The sequence below is a fragment of the Gossypium hirsutum genome, chromosome D07 (genome assembly GCF_007990345.1).
Source record: "Gossypium hirsutum isolate 1008001.06 chromosome D07, Gossypium_hirsutum_v2.1, whole genome shotgun sequence".
Taxonomy (NCBI): Eukaryota; Viridiplantae; Streptophyta; class Magnoliopsida; order Malvales; family Malvaceae; genus Gossypium; species Gossypium hirsutum.
The window spans coordinates 10,412,032-10,428,558 of NC_053443.1; the positions used below are offsets into that span (position 1 = coordinate 10,412,032).

General features: G+C 30.2%; 2 protein-coding genes across 5 annotated transcripts; one reads left to right on the forward strand and one right to left on the reverse strand.

The window, feature by feature from the left end:
* Nucleotides 1-7,297: 7,297 nt before the first annotated feature.
* LOC107953963 (E3 ubiquitin-protein ligase At3g02290) lies at nt 7,298-9,570 on the forward strand. Its single transcript, XM_016889413.2, has 5 exons — nt 7,298-7,427; nt 7,896-8,053; nt 8,174-8,588; nt 8,895-9,004; nt 9,353-9,570. Exons 2-5 carry the CDS (start codon nt 7,934-7,936, stop codon nt 9,377-9,379), a joined length of 672 nt encoding a protein of 223 aa, XP_016744902.1. The 5' UTR covers nt 7,298-7,427; nt 7,896-7,933; the 3' UTR covers nt 9,380-9,570.
* Nucleotides 9,571-9,628: 58 nt separating this feature from the next.
* Nucleotides 9,629-15,190, reverse strand: LOC121219368 (agamous-like MADS-box protein FUL-L). Of its 4 annotated transcripts, none has more exons than XM_041097422.1 (8): nt 14,497-15,190; nt 12,185-12,248; nt 11,827-11,891; nt 11,280-11,379; nt 11,134-11,175; nt 10,987-11,028; nt 10,757-10,899; nt 9,629-9,895 (listed from the first exon to the last, which is right to left on the reverse strand). In XM_041097422.1, exons 1-8 carry the CDS (start codon nt 14,679-14,681, stop codon nt 9,823-9,825), a joined length of 714 nt encoding a protein of 237 aa, XP_040953356.1. In that variant the 5' UTR covers nt 14,682-15,190; the 3' UTR covers nt 9,629-9,822. The 4 variants fall into 4 exon arrangements, with proteins under 4 accessions (XP_040953356.1, XP_040953355.1, XP_040953357.1 ...); XM_041097421.1 differs by having other exon boundaries at nt 9,629-9,954; nt 14,497-15,024; XM_041097423.1 differs by having other exon boundaries at nt 9,629-9,918; nt 14,497-14,906.
* Between the last annotated feature and the right edge of the window lie 1,337 nt (nt 15,191-16,527).

Consider the following 16,527-nt stretch of genomic DNA (forward strand, 5'->3'; position numbering starts at 1 on the left):
TAACTTTGAAAATTCACCAAAAATTATAGAAATTTAGTTAGAGATTGAACTAAATATGTAATTAAATATTATTGAGTCTAGTTTCATATGGAAGAAATGGTGAAGGAAACGGAATTTATAGTTTGAGATATATTAATTTTTGTGAAACAAGGTCACAGTGGATTCGAGTTCCCCTATTCTGACTTCGGAAAATCATAAAAAATTGTAAAAATATTATTAGGGTTTTAAATTTATATGTTTAAATTCTTAATGAGTATATTTTCAATAAAAACAAACAAAAACATCATCCAAACTCCGTAATAAGAGATAATTAATTTTTAGTAAAGAAAGGTCGAAGCTGTCAAATAACAAAACAGGGAAAATTTTGAAGAATTTACTGTACTTATTGGCTAAGACATAAATTTTGAAATTTTTATGGTAAAAAGGTATTTGAGCCTAGTTTCAAAAAAATCAAGCGGATCTTAATTTTGAATTCTGTAGCTCAAGATATAAGTAATTTAGTGACTATGAATCAAGTGGACAGTTTTGATATGAACACATAAGTAAATAGTGGAATTATAGATAATGTTACATATAAGCATGTTATATACTAAAAGTTAAAGATTCTAACAAATATATTGTAAAACCCAAATTCTGCCCGGCCCGCACACACAAATTAAACCAACCAAAAATAATAATCAAAATAACAGTCCAATAACAGTCCATTTACATTGGCCCAAAACAATACAGCCTAATGGCCCAATTACAGAAACCCAAACCCATATTCAAAAAAACCCTAGCCTAGGCAGAAACAAGCTCAGCCGCCACACGCCCGACAGCAAGCCGTAGCCACGGCCCTCACCCACGCGCCTCTAGCTGGCTGTACCTGCAAAACAAATGAAACCAACAAGCAACGAGCAGCAACAGAAATGAGCACACTAGAATAACATAAAAAATAGCAAAAAAATATAAAAGAGAATAAATAAATAATTTTTGTAATTTCATTTGGCTATATAAAGCTGATTGATTCATTTGTAAAGGGATGCACGAATCAATTGAAAAAATTTCAAAAAAACGAAATCAAAATTGAGAAAAGGTGATCGATATTTTTTTGTGTTTTTTATTTCATTTAAGTTTTTTTCCTTCTTTTTTCTTTCTCTGCTCTTTTTTGTAAAAGAATAACAGAAAGGGAAAGTGAGGGAGCTTACCGATGGTCCATGGTCTCCTCGTCGGCTCAGATCGTCGTCCTTGGTGGAGCCATGGCGAAGGAGCGACGGATTCGATGGCAGCATAGGGCTAGGGTCGAAACCTTAGCAGAGAACAAAGAAACAACAACATTTTTTTTTAAAAAAAAACATAGGCTGCTAATGTTTTTTTAAAGAATTTTTTGCTTAAATAATAGTACAATTCGGCGCTGTTTTGAGCTAAGGTCCATAGCGCCGAAACGACGCCGTTTGCTGGCCCTTGACCTGCGCGGTGACTCGGCCCAGGGAAAGGATCCACGTGTTTTCTTGTAAGGGGTTAATATCACTTTAGGTCATTCTGCATTTTTAGTTTGTTTTAATTTAGTCCTTCTTGCACTTTTTCCTTTATTTTTAATTTGGACCTCAAATTTTTTTCCTTTTTAATTTGGTCCCTGGCGCGCCAATCCTCTAGGGAAGTGACGCGTGTCCAGGAAATGGGTTTATTGCCCATTTAGCCCACCTTTCTTCGAGCGTGTTTTATTTTAGTCCTATTTCGAGTTTATCTTTAAATTTATTGTGAATTTTGCCTAAAATTTTATTCTGATCTCAATATAGTCCTTTGATTAATTTAATTTATTACTTATCTATTAATATGTCTACAATTTTTCATTTTTCTTCAAGTTTTTATTTATTTTTTATCTCCACTATTTTTTATATTTATCTAGGCCTTAATATTTCTTTTATTAATTTATTAGTACTGTTAATCCACAAAGTTTTTCTTACATACATGTGATTGATTTTATTATTATTAGTACTATTATGGTTATTATTATTATTATAACAACTTTAATTTCGTCCCTTTTTTATTGTCCTTTGAATATTTCATGAATTATTTACATTAAATATTTGTTTGTGTATTTAGTTATTAATTCCTTTTATCTTTTAAAATTTAGCGTTTTCTTGTTATGTGTTATTTTATTATTGTTATTGTTGTTATTATTCATTATTTGTCTTATTCTTTTAATTGCAATATTTATGTTAAAATGATATATATCATGTAATCGTCGATATACATATGCCATGAACCATTATTTAATACACTTGTGTTGTAATCGTTCATTAGCTTAATTTTCATCCAAATTCAAAAAGGAAGATGTTTAAAATAATAAGCAATATTTCGTATTTTGGGATTCGAGAGATCGTTCCCTAACTTACGGGGTCTCGATTTTTTGACAAATCTGAATATACGAACTATTTTCAAAAATATATATATTTAGAATTATCTTGGGAATCAAAAAAGGATCGTATCCCAACTTACGGGATATGATTTCTTCTCCGAAACCGAGATGATCAAAATTTCCAAAAATAAATAAATTTTCGGTGCTTATTCTCGTTTTGGGATTTAAGATATTGTGTCCTAACTCACGGGATATAATTCTTTTTTCTCAATTAACGTGAAATACTCCCTTCTTTAAATTTTTAAGTAATTTTAACAAAAGGATCATATTTTTAAATTTCTTTTCGAATTTTCAATTTTTCGACATTAAGACATTAATTAATCGATTAGGTACCAATTTTGGGCGTTACGAGGGTGCTAATCCTTCCTCGTACGTATCTGACTCCCGAACCCGTTCTTTTTAAAATTCGTGGACCAAAATCGTTTTCAATGTGATCCGATCACACCTCGATAAAAGATCGGTGGCGACTCTAATATTTTTTCAAATAAGTCGACAACTAATTTTTCTTTTTCAAAAAAATGATTTCGACATATATACATAAATGATGTGGAATGGAGAGGAGGAGGAGGAAAAATATATGAATATATATATAGTAGATGAATTTGAAATGTTTCCAAATGGTTGTAAGTGATGGAATGATTAACACATGTCAGTATGTTTAAACGAATTGATAAAATAATAAGTGAATAATTGTTAATTGATGTGATATTGAATTCTTTATTAAAATTTTATGAAGAATTAAATTGATTGACACAATTTAGAAATAAATATGAAATATACGTAAAGTAGGTAAACTACTTTTGAAAGTGCAAGTCCTCCAATGGTTTTATTTGTAAAACTTTAATATTTGTGTTAATTTTATATATTTTGTTATTTTAATTGAATATCATGGTTTTATGAGGACTTGCTATTAGAAATAGATTTAAGTGGATGATATGTAAAATGAAGTGGCGGTTATGACATTTGAATATATATATTCAGGTAATGATATAAAAATAAATAAATAAAAATAAAGCGTTAAACTTGTAGGAAAATGGAGACGGCGTCACGATGACAAGTTCGTCATGTCACGACGTGGAAACCACAACGTCGCGACGACAGTTCAAAATTTTTTATGAACTATACAATTTGGCCTTTGATCAATTGTGGATGTTTTAATGAGCTCCTTTAACTCATAATTAATTGTATCGTAAATTTAATTATTACCTAAATGAGTTAATGATCTATATTAATTAAATAATATGATACATTGATTTGAAATTTTCAATAGTTGCTTCGGCAATGAATGTGACATCTTGATGCCTTGACTCGGCGACCGGGTCGGTTATGGGGGTGTTACACCACCGCCATAGCTGCTGCCTGCCTAAGAGTTCTCTTGTGTCTACAGTAGTGCCAACCTTCAAATAAGAAGGAAGGTTAAATATATTGACTGTGTGGAATTGAGAAAAAATTATGCCGATTATAGCGGGAAACCCCATAGTTTTTCCCTATTTTTATGCCCTCAAACTTCTATATGATATTTATAAGGAAACATCTCCAAGAATTTAAAAAGTTTGAGCTGGTGACCGCATAACGACCATCAACTAGCTCTCCAATTATATTTTGATCTATAACCTCATAACAGCTGTTGACCGAGACCTCTACGTAGACTTTCACCCGTAACAGTATAAAGCATCGTCACCATAGAACCTGACTTCCACAGGATAGGTTTCTGAGGTAATGGTCTCATTTCAACACGATATATTAAATGTGTATGTCTTGGAGCGATATCGCATCACCGATGACTCAAGAATACCTCAAATAGAAATAAATATTATCGACAAAAATTTTGAACACTGAAGCAGGGAAGAAAATCAAAAGAGAGAAATATTGTAAAGTTGAGGGATGATGGTCGGGAGAGATGATGAGTTTAGGGATGATGGAGTATGGAGAGAGAGCCCCCCTTTTATAGGCGCGAGGGAGGGGTAAGATTGAAAAGAAAAAACAACTCGTTGTTGAAAATGCATTGCAGAAAAGACGTTTTATCGACTATCTGAAAGAGGTGCCTCAAATCTTACCCAGAATTTTCGGGGGCAGGGCACCTGGCAGGCTTTAAATAGTGGTGGATAAAAAGCGCGTTTAGTTGGGCGAGCTTTCCTGCTGACATGTAATCGAAAACGCGCGCAGCTAAATGCCATTTCTGTCTACCACCACTTAAAGCTTACCAAGGTGTCTTGCCATCGAAAATTCCGATTACATTTTCAAGCACACTAAAGACCCTTTTAAGCATGTGTCTGCTGAAATTGATTTTGATAAAACACGTTTCAAGCACAAAAGACCCTTTCATTACTATTCAATGAAAACACGTCTTCTGAAACGTGTTTTGAAGCATGCATTCCCTGCCTCCTCATTTTTTTTCTATTAAACTACATAAATATTCAATACTTAGACATAAGCAAATTCGTTCCTTTTTGAAAATTTGCATTACAAGTGTTGTCTGCATTTCTTTGGATAACCATCTGAAGATTTTTTTTGTTCTAAATATTAAATTCATTTTAAATTGAAATAAGTTCACTAGTGAAATCCGTAATTTATTACAACGGTCAAATTTTTAATATGAACGTCGGGGTCATATTTGCAGGAGCCCAGTCTGTGGAATTGGCTTTCAATCACAACATTCAATTGCATAAGCTACGAGCTAGAATTAGGAGGAAAGTTTGAGGTTCAAGCTGGGGAAGAATTTCAAGCTTAAAATGTAGATATCTGGCATTACTAGACCCATTTAAGTATAAGCTATTTGATGTGAAAGGCGAGCTAAAGTTAGAGGTGATCATAGATTCGTATTGCTTAAGTGGAAATGTTATAATGAAATTATATGTCGAGTTTGTCAAGGTTGATGGAGTTGGTCCATCTTCGACCAATGTAGCGGCTAATGCGGGAACCGAAATAGAAGCAGAAAGTCCTACGACACAGGTGTGCAGTCAGTTCACTGTTTTGTTACAAAGCTCCCATTATAATGTCCTTGAATCATTAATAGAAAGACATTTTTTGGTTTTATGCACCAACTTCAACTTAGGCAGCCATTCCGTCTATCAACTTCGGCGACCATTCTTAGGTTTTAGCCTGGGCCAGATGGTTTGGAAGTGGCACTTTTTTTCTGAACTAGAGCATGTTCCAACTGAGTTAGAACCTTACAGTTCCAATGATGATGGTTTGGACAATGTTCCAGACTCAGATCCGCGATTCAGGGCATAAGAACCTCTGTCCCATAAGCATAACATCGACCTCTCTGTTGAGAGTGGGTTAGAGTTCTCGCAACTCTCGTACAGAAGAACTGGTCATGCAAGCTCTTTGTCAAATGTTCGGGTATTAGAAGTTGGCATGAAGTATCCCTCAAAAGATGTTTTTCTTACTACACTGAAGCGGTATAGCTTCAAGAACAACGTGAACTATGATGACAGAAAATCTTGTTTGAAGAAATTCAAGGGAAAGTGCGCAATGTGCGACGAGAGGTTTGAATGAAAAATCATGACATCTTTTTGGAAGAAGACGGGCTTGTGGACAATAAATAAGTATATCGATCCACATACGTTTGTTGCAGCAAGTGTGCAATGCAATCACCCAATATTTTTATGTAACCTGACAAGGGTCTTCGTTTTTGCCAATAATCTAACTTTGACTCATACTTTTTAGGTGTAAGTCAAGATCATCCGAGGCTAGACTTCGACATGATAGTTGACATAATTCTATCTATAGTGAAAGCGAGTCCTAAAACTCCCGTGTCAATATTGATTGCCAACATTCGTAGCTAGTACGAATATATGCCATCGTACGAGTCCAAAATTCTTTACTATTACCAATTGAGCGACGAATATGTGCTTGTTATCGAAACAAATAAGAGAACTTGTCATTTGTGAAAATTTAATCAAAATGAATAATTTACAAAATAATAAAACAAAACTATTATATTTTTATACAAATGTATTGGAAAATTTCAAACAAATCTTGAAAAAGTTGAGAGAATTGAGAGTTTAGATAGAATGGAGAAAGTTGGATTTGGATGAAAAGAATGAAAATTAGCCTAGTATTTATAGAAAATTAAAGTTACTGTTGGGTTGTTTAAAATTTTTACTATTGGGGCATTTGAATTTGTACGGTTGGAGACATGATTATTGGAGAAAAGCATGTTCATTTCACACACTCTCTCCAAAATTAACTTATTTACCTAAATCTTAATAAAAAGAGTATTTGACCAATTAAAAAAATCGACTTATTTAGCCAAATTTTTATACACCGAAAAAACAAAAAATAATAAAAACAATGAGAAAAAGATAGGAAATTTCAATTCCAATATATCCAAATAATTATCACGATGAAATCCTTAATTTTTTAGAGTTTTAGATCCGTAAAATCTTTAATTTATTAGAGTATTAGAGCTATTACCCCATAATGTTTTTTAATTAATTCTACAAAGTGATCAATATTGCTCTTTTTTTTGTATTTTTAGGGTTAATATATTATTGGTATACGAGTTTGGATTTAATATTTAATTTAGTATTTAAGTTTGTTTTATTCTAATTTGAGACTTAAGTTTAACTTCAATATTAAATTTGACACGTAGATCAGACAACATCGTGTGGCCAAATAAAATTTTACTAGGGTGCTCTAATAAAAAAATATAAATACTTAATTAAAATAAAAAAATTTAAATACTAAATAGATATTTAGATGGGAGAAAAAAACTAAGTCTTAAATCAAAGTAAACATTAAGGAAAATTGAAGTAACCTTAGCGTATAAAAATTTCCATAATCAATTAAGTCATTAATTTCTATGACTTCTTATAAAAAAGATCTCTCTTTTTTTTAAAAAAAAATTAAACATTATTATTATATTATAAAAACAATCCTTCACTAACACAGTAAGAAGCCTCTTTTGCTTTATTTTCGCGCTTTCATGGTTATTCTCGCCGAATAGAACTTTCAAACACAGAACTATAAAAAAAAATCATCAATATTTTCTCCCTTTATCAACTCAATTTTCTTCAAGGTAACACTTTTTTTTAATCACTATTTTTTTTGTGTATTATCTAAATTGGGTATTTTTCATTCCATGCATATATTGATTTCTATGCTTCAAATTTTTTTCTTTTGCTTTTTTTGGCTATCATTTGATATAATCCAAATTGGGTTTCCTTCATTTAATCGATCCATGTTTGTTTCTGGGTTTATATTGATTTCAATAAAAGCTTGAGTCTTTAAATGATTTAGTTAATGTGTGTGCAAGTTTTGGTTCAATGAAAGCTGCTATTGTTTTTAATCCCAAATTTGATTATTGATTGTTTACATTGGTATTTGATTTAATTCTATTAAAGGAGTTAACCCTTTTGCTAATTATAAATAAAGCCTTAAAAAGACCCCCATTTTTGTAAAAAGAAGAGATAGTGTGTTGATTGATACATATATGTATAATTAGAATGGTTGAACTTTACTGATATAAGGTTATATATATATATAGGGTTTTAACTGAAGTGGAAAAGCATAAAATTTAACATCATGGGTTCTTTTTGTTGCTGCTTACGTGCTGACGATTCCGAGGATTATACGAATTCAAACAACAATGTTCGTAGACGTTGTTTAAGCCTCAGTTGTTTCGTTCAAAATTTCCTTCACATGGTATGTATGTTTTCTAATTCTTTGTTAATAAGCATTGCTTAATAAGCATTATGGTATGTACATGTGGATGTTGGTAGAATTAGCAAATAGTTTTCACGGTATTTGCCTCTATAATTGTAGTATGCCACGTTATTTCAAAGGAGAGATTCTGTTCCTTCATCGATTCTAGGGACGGCATATGTGAATTCTCCTGCATCACTATACAGTTCGCTTACTGACGTTTACGAGTCTACTATAAGGTCTTTGCCTTATGATGGCGAGACTAGACATTGTCGTTTACAACGTGAAGGTCTTGTTTCGAGACGTGAGAAAGGTTCGAGTCATTCACAAGAAGATTCAAAGCCTTTAAGAGGTGCAGACGATGCAGATTCGGAAACTTTTAGTACAGGAGAGAAATGGAATTCTTTTGAACAAGGCTCGACAGAGAGGCAATCTAAATCCTCACAAAATCACTCATCGGCAAAATCACAAGTCGGAGTTGGGTACACTTATTGGTCAGCGGAAGAAGAGGATGTCTGCCCAACATGTCTCGAAGGTAATATTTCTTCTTGAGTTTAAATTTGTTGTAGCCCACTTCATTAGGATGTTTGTCCAACATGTCTTCAACATCTTTCATTCGTACGCATGTTCATTGATGTTAAGCCGAGCAAAAATGAACCTGTGTGCTTGCGCCATTAGTTAGGCCTGGATTATAGTGATTGACAACTAAGCAAAACTTGCTTTACTTGGGGAGCACACAATACATGCCATAAAAAGTTGATAAAAATACCGAACATATTAGGTTGGGATTTTAATACATATATTTATCTTCGTTTTAAATTAAACGGTTGATTATCTGCAGAATATACTCCGGAGAATCCCAAGATCGTAGCAAAATGTTCCCACCATTTCCATCTCAGTTGCATTTACGAATGGATGGAGAGAAGTGAAAAGTGCCCAGTCTGCGGAAAGGTATCCTCGTTTCCTGATTTCTCATCTCCATGATAGTATATAACCATCAATAATATCTTTTTATGGGTTTGTTTCCGCCTTTGGCCGTTTTTGATGTCTTCTATTTTCAGCTATGAACTAACTTTGGAATCTGTCATAACAAAATCCGAATGAGAATTAACCATTATTGCTTGGATATCAGCTGTGTTTGATGTACAATGTATTGCTTGAATTTGGTTAGAACTTGGTGATCAAAATGTTTTTGGGATTCACCAGTTTTTATCCTCGTTGCTTCTTAATCTAGTGATCATACAATGTTATACCTGCAAATCTTTACACTAATACATTCTGGTTTTTGTTCTTTCCCAGGTTATGGTGTTCGATGAAACGACTTAATCTCGCTTCAAAGGTTTCGTTCTATATATTATAGAACTAAGGATTCTGTACAGTTTAACAAATGAACAAAACCTTTTTTTGTTCTTTCATTTACAAAGCAGCAAACTAGGATAGGGAAATAAATTGCAGGTTTAGGTATTTGAATTTCCGTATTATTTTATATGAATCAAACTCAACTAAGTTTCGGTTCCTTTATATATATTTATGCTAGTGAGGATTCAACCTTGGAATAAAGTAAAAATCGTGAGATTTAAACTCCAAACTTGCTGGATGACATTGGGATGCTGCAATTTGAGCAAAAACATCGTTGAGTTTTCAAATGAACAACTTATATATAGTTTTTCTGATACATTTGAACTTCTCTGAGGATGTTATGCTATGAAATTCTCACTATATATGAAAACATGGTTTCGTACTATTCGATTTGAACAGCTGTTATAATATCACTGATTTGGTACTAGGTTGAGATTGAGCTCAGCTTCCTTGTTTGTCCCTTTCATGGCTTCGTAACTCCCTCTGCATGATTTTTCATATCAAAACTTTGAGGAATCAGTGTAATTGCATGAGTTTCGATCCTGCATGTTGCTTTAAAAGATAGTAAATATGCCGAGGAGGTTTTTGAATTAGAAGTAAAATTACATTTTATCTTTTTAAGTTTTTTACTTAAAAAAATGAGTAAATTAATCTTTGTCTATTAGATTAAAGAGCAAATTGGTCGTTTTTGTTAAAAATTTTGTACTATCAGTGACTGCATCTCATGTTGATGTATAAAGACTAATTTTTAATAGCAAAAAATGAATGAAATTTCAGCTTATTCTTTGATCTAAAATATAGAAATTAATTTGTCCATTTTTTGAGTAAATGAGGTAAAATATAGAAATTCTATGGCACTTTTATCTTTAAAAGGCCTATGTGCATATAACTTACATTATGGAAAGTAAAAATACTATAGAGGCCCTCGTACTAAGAGTTAGATTGTATTTTATCCTATTTACTCAAAAAATGAACAAATTAATCATTGTACATTAGATTAAAAAACAAATAGGTTATTTCTGTTAAAAATTTGTTCATTTTTATTGTTAAAAATTGGTGCAACTAAGAGAATAACCAAACAATTACACATAACGTGCCATGTGTACTTCATTCTTGACATACAAGAATCAATTTTTAACAATAGAAATGAATAAAAATTTTTAACAAAAGAATCAATTTACTCTAGTGTATAGAGACTAATTTGCATATTTTTTAATTAAAAAAGTAAAATATAACTCTTAGTTTAGTTTGAGGTCTTCCATGCTTTTACCCATTATGGAATGGATATTGAGCTAGCAGGTAAACACATTATTTTGTATAAGAGAAAAGAGAGTTAAAAAATACCCAATAGTCAAACAAGGAAACTGTATTGCAGCCGGTGGTGGTGTTGGTGGTTGTACGGATGTTGATGGTGGTGAGTTTTGGACAAATTTTTGTTGCACTTCATGTTGTGCATGTTCCGTCGGTGTCTGCTGTTTTTCTTTAAGCTTTATCCATGGCAGAGAGGCATTAAATGAAACTAGAATATAAGCCATGCTTGAACATATCTACAAAAAACTGTAATAATTTTTTACCTTTTTAGCTAGCATGTTGTTCTGGTCTTGCAATGTCTTTTCCTGTCACAAGGTTCATAGTCACAAACAGTAACTTTTTTCTTTTTATCCATATTCTTTTTGAATTTTTTAATTTACTCCAAAGCTATGATATGCCAAAGATCTTACTCTCTTCTGCAGCACTGAAATGGATTCATTCATGAGTTTGTTCTGCATGTCAAAAGAAGACCATGATTTGAGTAAAATAAAATAAAATAAAGCATTCATATAATCAAAATATAAAATTTCACAGAAATTATTCAGTTTTTTTTTACCTTTCTAGTTCGTATTCGCTTCAGAGAATTACCAATTTGTTGTTCCAAAAGTTGCAGGTCCCTTAAACTCAAGGGTTCAAGCTCTTCTCCACGAAAGTTCCTGCATTCACACAAGTGTTACATACATACATACATACATACATACATACATACATACATACATACATACATATGTACGTACGTACGTATATCATTTGCTTGAGTTTATTAAGTTTCCAGTAAGTCCAATGCAACCCTAGAAGCTTTGTGTGCTTATTTTATTTATAATATAATTATTAATACTTATATTTTATTATTGTATATTTTAATGTTCATTTAATTTAAATAAATGAATATAAACATGTATAAACAAACACGAACTTGTATAAATAAACACGAAAATAAAAATTGAATTTCTTAACGAACATAATCCAAACACAAACAAACTTAAAAATAAACAAATGAACATGAATAGAGATATGCTCATTCAAGCTAAATTTATTTACAGCAAATACAAATATATGTTTAACCCTGAGAGTTTAAAACATATGAAATTACATATTTGTACCTCAAGTTCCTTTGCAAGACTTCAATAGTTGACATGAGTTTGGAAGATTCCAAAGACCAATTTGCCTGTTAGAAAGTTGCTTTAAATCAACAAGCACCAACAATAGAAATTTACATGCTTGAAATGGAATTTCAACAAATGGTAATAATTGGTAGCTTATGGTTTTTTTATGTTCAACATTTTCAACACACAGTGAATAGAAAACATGATTTGAACTATAATCATCTAAGAGATTAACAGACAAGTATTTACCTTAAAAAGATAAGAATGGAACGGCAGCAATGGTTACTCTCCGAGTAAAAATTACTCAGACAATGCAGATATTAGATAAAATTTCACGATTTAATGCAAGACATACCTGTGATTCAGAACCAGTTGGGGCATATATTTGTCGTTCGTACCGTTCTAGGATCCTCTCCATGCTGTAATCAAGGGAAAAAAACCGACATACATGAACAAAGAAATGAACCATAGAAATAACAAGGTTTATCATTGTACATATATATAAATATATAATTTTATTTTAGGATTAAGACATTTTTTTGGTGTTTTATTATTACCTCTGATAATACTATTTAAGACACTTATCAACTCACTGACTCTATTTTAAAAATCTAACATAAAGGTATTTTATGTTATTTATAACAATTAAAAGATTATCAATTTTACAATGTCCATTTAATAAAATGATGTGACATTTCTTTTGTGATATCTACCTAAATAATATTATAGCTTAACTTGAACGGTTGTATTTACCTAAATAATAATGTCACTTAAAACATTACCACATCATTTAATTATGTTCACTATTTAGGTTTTTTCTTAACAAGGGTGAAATTATACTTCAGACCTACACATTCCCTTTTTATTGCTTAAAAAATACATTATTTGACATCTGCAGGTAATAATGTTAATTTTATTGTACTAACATTTGGTAAAAGTATTATTTATTCAACATGTCTTAGTATATAAGTTAGCAATAAACTATTTCAATCAGTAATATTTAATACTTCTATGACTTATTTTTAACAAAAAGAAAAAAATCGATTATTTTTACAAAAGTTTTACTTTCTAATTTCAAGTTGTACAAATTATTCTTTATTTTATGTCTAATTATTTTAATATGTGTATTAAATAAGATTTTTCCTCGTATTATTACACTAGTAACTAGACAAAGAATTAATGTTCAATTCGAGTTTTAAGATTGGTTTTTGATGAAAATTCATTAATAACTATTAATATTAGCAATTAAATTTCATTAATTTGATCTTAAAACTTGAAAAAGAAAATCACAACCATCATACTATTTTTAGCAAATTAAACATAAAATTAAACAAATTCACAATGAACACTAAATTTATTCTATTAACAAAATCATGAAAATTCAAACTTAACATTATTAGTAATTAACTTTCACCAAATCAACTTTAAAATCCAAATTAAACATTAAAAAATTAACACTATTACTTTCAAATATCAAATGTATAACATTTGTGAAATATAGCATTTAAAAAACCCTATACAATATATTTACCCATTATTATTATTAGTAAATAATGGTTCTACACTTGTATATATCCTTTAACAAAAGTAAATGGATTTATCCACTCATTAAGTGAATTATTATCTTTCAAATCTTAATAATTAATTTACTTAAATAAAAAATTAAGTCCAATGAATCTACTTCCATTATTAGATACACTTAATTTAACTCAATCCAAAACTTTTTTTCTTCTTAGTAAAACAGTGAAAAATAAAATTGAAGATGCTTGATTTAATTAAATGGAATATTATAATGATCAATATGGAAATTGTAAATAACAAAGTTACATTGCTTTCCTCACTTTCCATATATATATACACAAATGAATGTATATAATGTCTATGAACATAGCTAATATCATTAGGAAGCAATCTCCTAGGTGAATCAAAAACAAATTCTAATATCCTAGGTTAAAATGAATAGCAAAAAGAAAATGAAAACAATGACAAAAATATGCAATAAAAACACCAAGCCCTATACATGGCACAAAGCTCTAGAAAATTTGCCCAAAACTTGAATTAATTTGGTTTTTCTTTGACAAATTTTTAGCTTAATTAAAGTCCCAAAATCAAAAGGGTAATTTGCCATTTGAATTAAACTTAACCCAAATTCATTGCCATAATTGTTTACTGCCCAACTTCTATATGAACATAAAACTATAGAAGTTAATTTCTTTGACTAAATGAATATATATATATGTGCTAAATTTTCATAAGCAAAATTAGGGTACTATCCATTAATTTGCATTATTATTAAGCACAAAAATAATTTAGTGTTCAGTATGAAAGTTCAATTCAAGTACATGCACTAACAATAAAATAAAATTTAAAGAAAACAATCTTCAAAAAATTGTACTGATCTGACAACTCAATACAGAAAAATTGTACAGAAAATCTTCAAAAAATACACAAATTAATGTCTTGTTATCTAAAGAAAAAAAAAAGAACATAAATAAAAATGTTCAGCAAAGTTCTTTAACTGAAGACACAATATATGTTAGAAGCTGAGGATTTTGGTGTAATGCAAAAGCCATAAACAGTGCAGTGATGAACACAAAGAAGGAAAATAAGAGAAACCCAGAAATGAATATACATTTATATATATTAAAGAGAGAAAAAAGAAGAAACCTGGGATCAGAAGAGAACTCAAAGAGCTTTCCTTTGTTAGAGAAAACAATCAAAGCAACATCAGCATCGCATAAAACTGAGATCTCATGAGCTTTCTTTAATAAGCCACTTCGTCTCTTTGAGAATGTTACTTGTCTGCTAATATTGTTCTCGATCCGTCTTAGTTGAACCCTACCTCTACCCATATTTTGTTTTTTTTTTCCCAGGAAAGTAATTTTTTCTCACTAAACAAACAAAGCAAAAAAGCAAAGTTCAAGAAACCCTAAATATATGAATTCATGGGGTTTTTTTTTTCTTTTGGGAATTTTACAGAGGAAAAGGAAATATGAAACTGAAACAAAAATGGATATTGGAAAGAAAAAAATAAGTAAAGGAATTTTTTTTTCTCAGGTGTCGTAATATGAAACAAAAGGGTTGAGTTTCCCTTTTTACATACATATATAGAGGGAAAAAGAAGAAAGGGAATAGGAAAATAAAATAATAATAATTAGGTTTACTATTTCATGTAATAAAAACGAAATTATTTATCTGAATGCTTACAAGTACAATTATATATATATATATATAATCGGAGACTTATATATGATAATTACGCATGGGCTTAATACCTCAATCTTTGTTAACCGCATCAAAAGCTTGTTAATATTTATCTATATGCATTTATGAAGAATTAAAATATAACCAAATCATAATTAGATTGAAAATTCACGCATGTTAATCACATATAACAAATAATTATTTATTTTTGTTAAAAATTTAATTTTTTTGTATTAAATTTTTATTTTTATTTTTTGAAAGCATAGAAATAAAAAGGAAAGGAAATCAGTGGATGAATGAGTTTTCGAAAGGTGATTGGTTAGAAAAAGATGAAGCAGTCTGTTAGTGACCTGTTTTGAGCCACAAAGATTGGAACAGTGACAGCGTCCGTACAATTCTTTCCATTATTTGGGGGATGGGGTGATATTATGTGTCCTTTGATTTTGCTGACGGCGCTAAGGGCATTGATTTTTAGGGGGAAATTACAAATGAAGCCTCGTGTACTCCAAGTGATTCACATTTGCAACCATATAAAGAGTTTATTAATTAAGAAGAAAACTATACACATTCAATCAACCCTTTCAATAACAACCATTCATAACAAGAATAATCATAATTATAAAATACATTTTTTAGTAAATTAGTTTACTATAATAGCCTATTAAGAAAGAAGGTTCAGAGGCATGTGAACTTGGTAAAAAGTTGGGCTTACGAGTAATCGGGGATAAAGAAGAGGATATCGAGGAATTGGTTAGATTGTTGAAATATTTGAAGTTGCAACAATGTGCTAGAGGAAGTGCTTATTTCCCTAACTAGGGGTGAGCATTTGATCGAATCGAATCGAACCGAATCGAAAATTTTCGAGTTAATCGAGTTTTCGAATCTCATTTTATCATCCTAACTTTATTTGAAGTTTTCTCGAATCGAGTCGAGTGAGATGGAATTCGAATCGAATCGAATCGAATATATTTGTTCGAGTTAAATTTAAAAAAATAATTTTGGGTCCTTGTAACCATTGTTACCCATCGTAATAAAATTTGTCCACATTAATCAAATTTTTATTAACTTTCATCACTTCATAATTTATTTATTAATTTTTTATATATTGGTTAGCTTCTTTGCTTGCTTAGTTGTTTCAATTATCTTCAGATTCTTGTCACTATGTATTTTAGAATTAAAAAATATATTAAATGTAAAAATATGATTTTTAATAAAAGTTATTTTAAAAATAAAATGTGAAATTAATACCAATATAAAATTTTAACACGAATATTTTATGGTATAATTAATAATTCAATTTTAATATAAATATTCAATATGACTAAACAATTCAATAATATAAATAATATAAAATGTGAAATTTAATTTAATAATATAAATAGTAGATATAAATAAAATTATTACTGTTTATGTTTAGTGATTTTTTTGGATAATTTTGATTTTTTATTTGAGAGTAAATGGTGAGAAGTAAAATTTTAGGGGAAAAATAAGAAG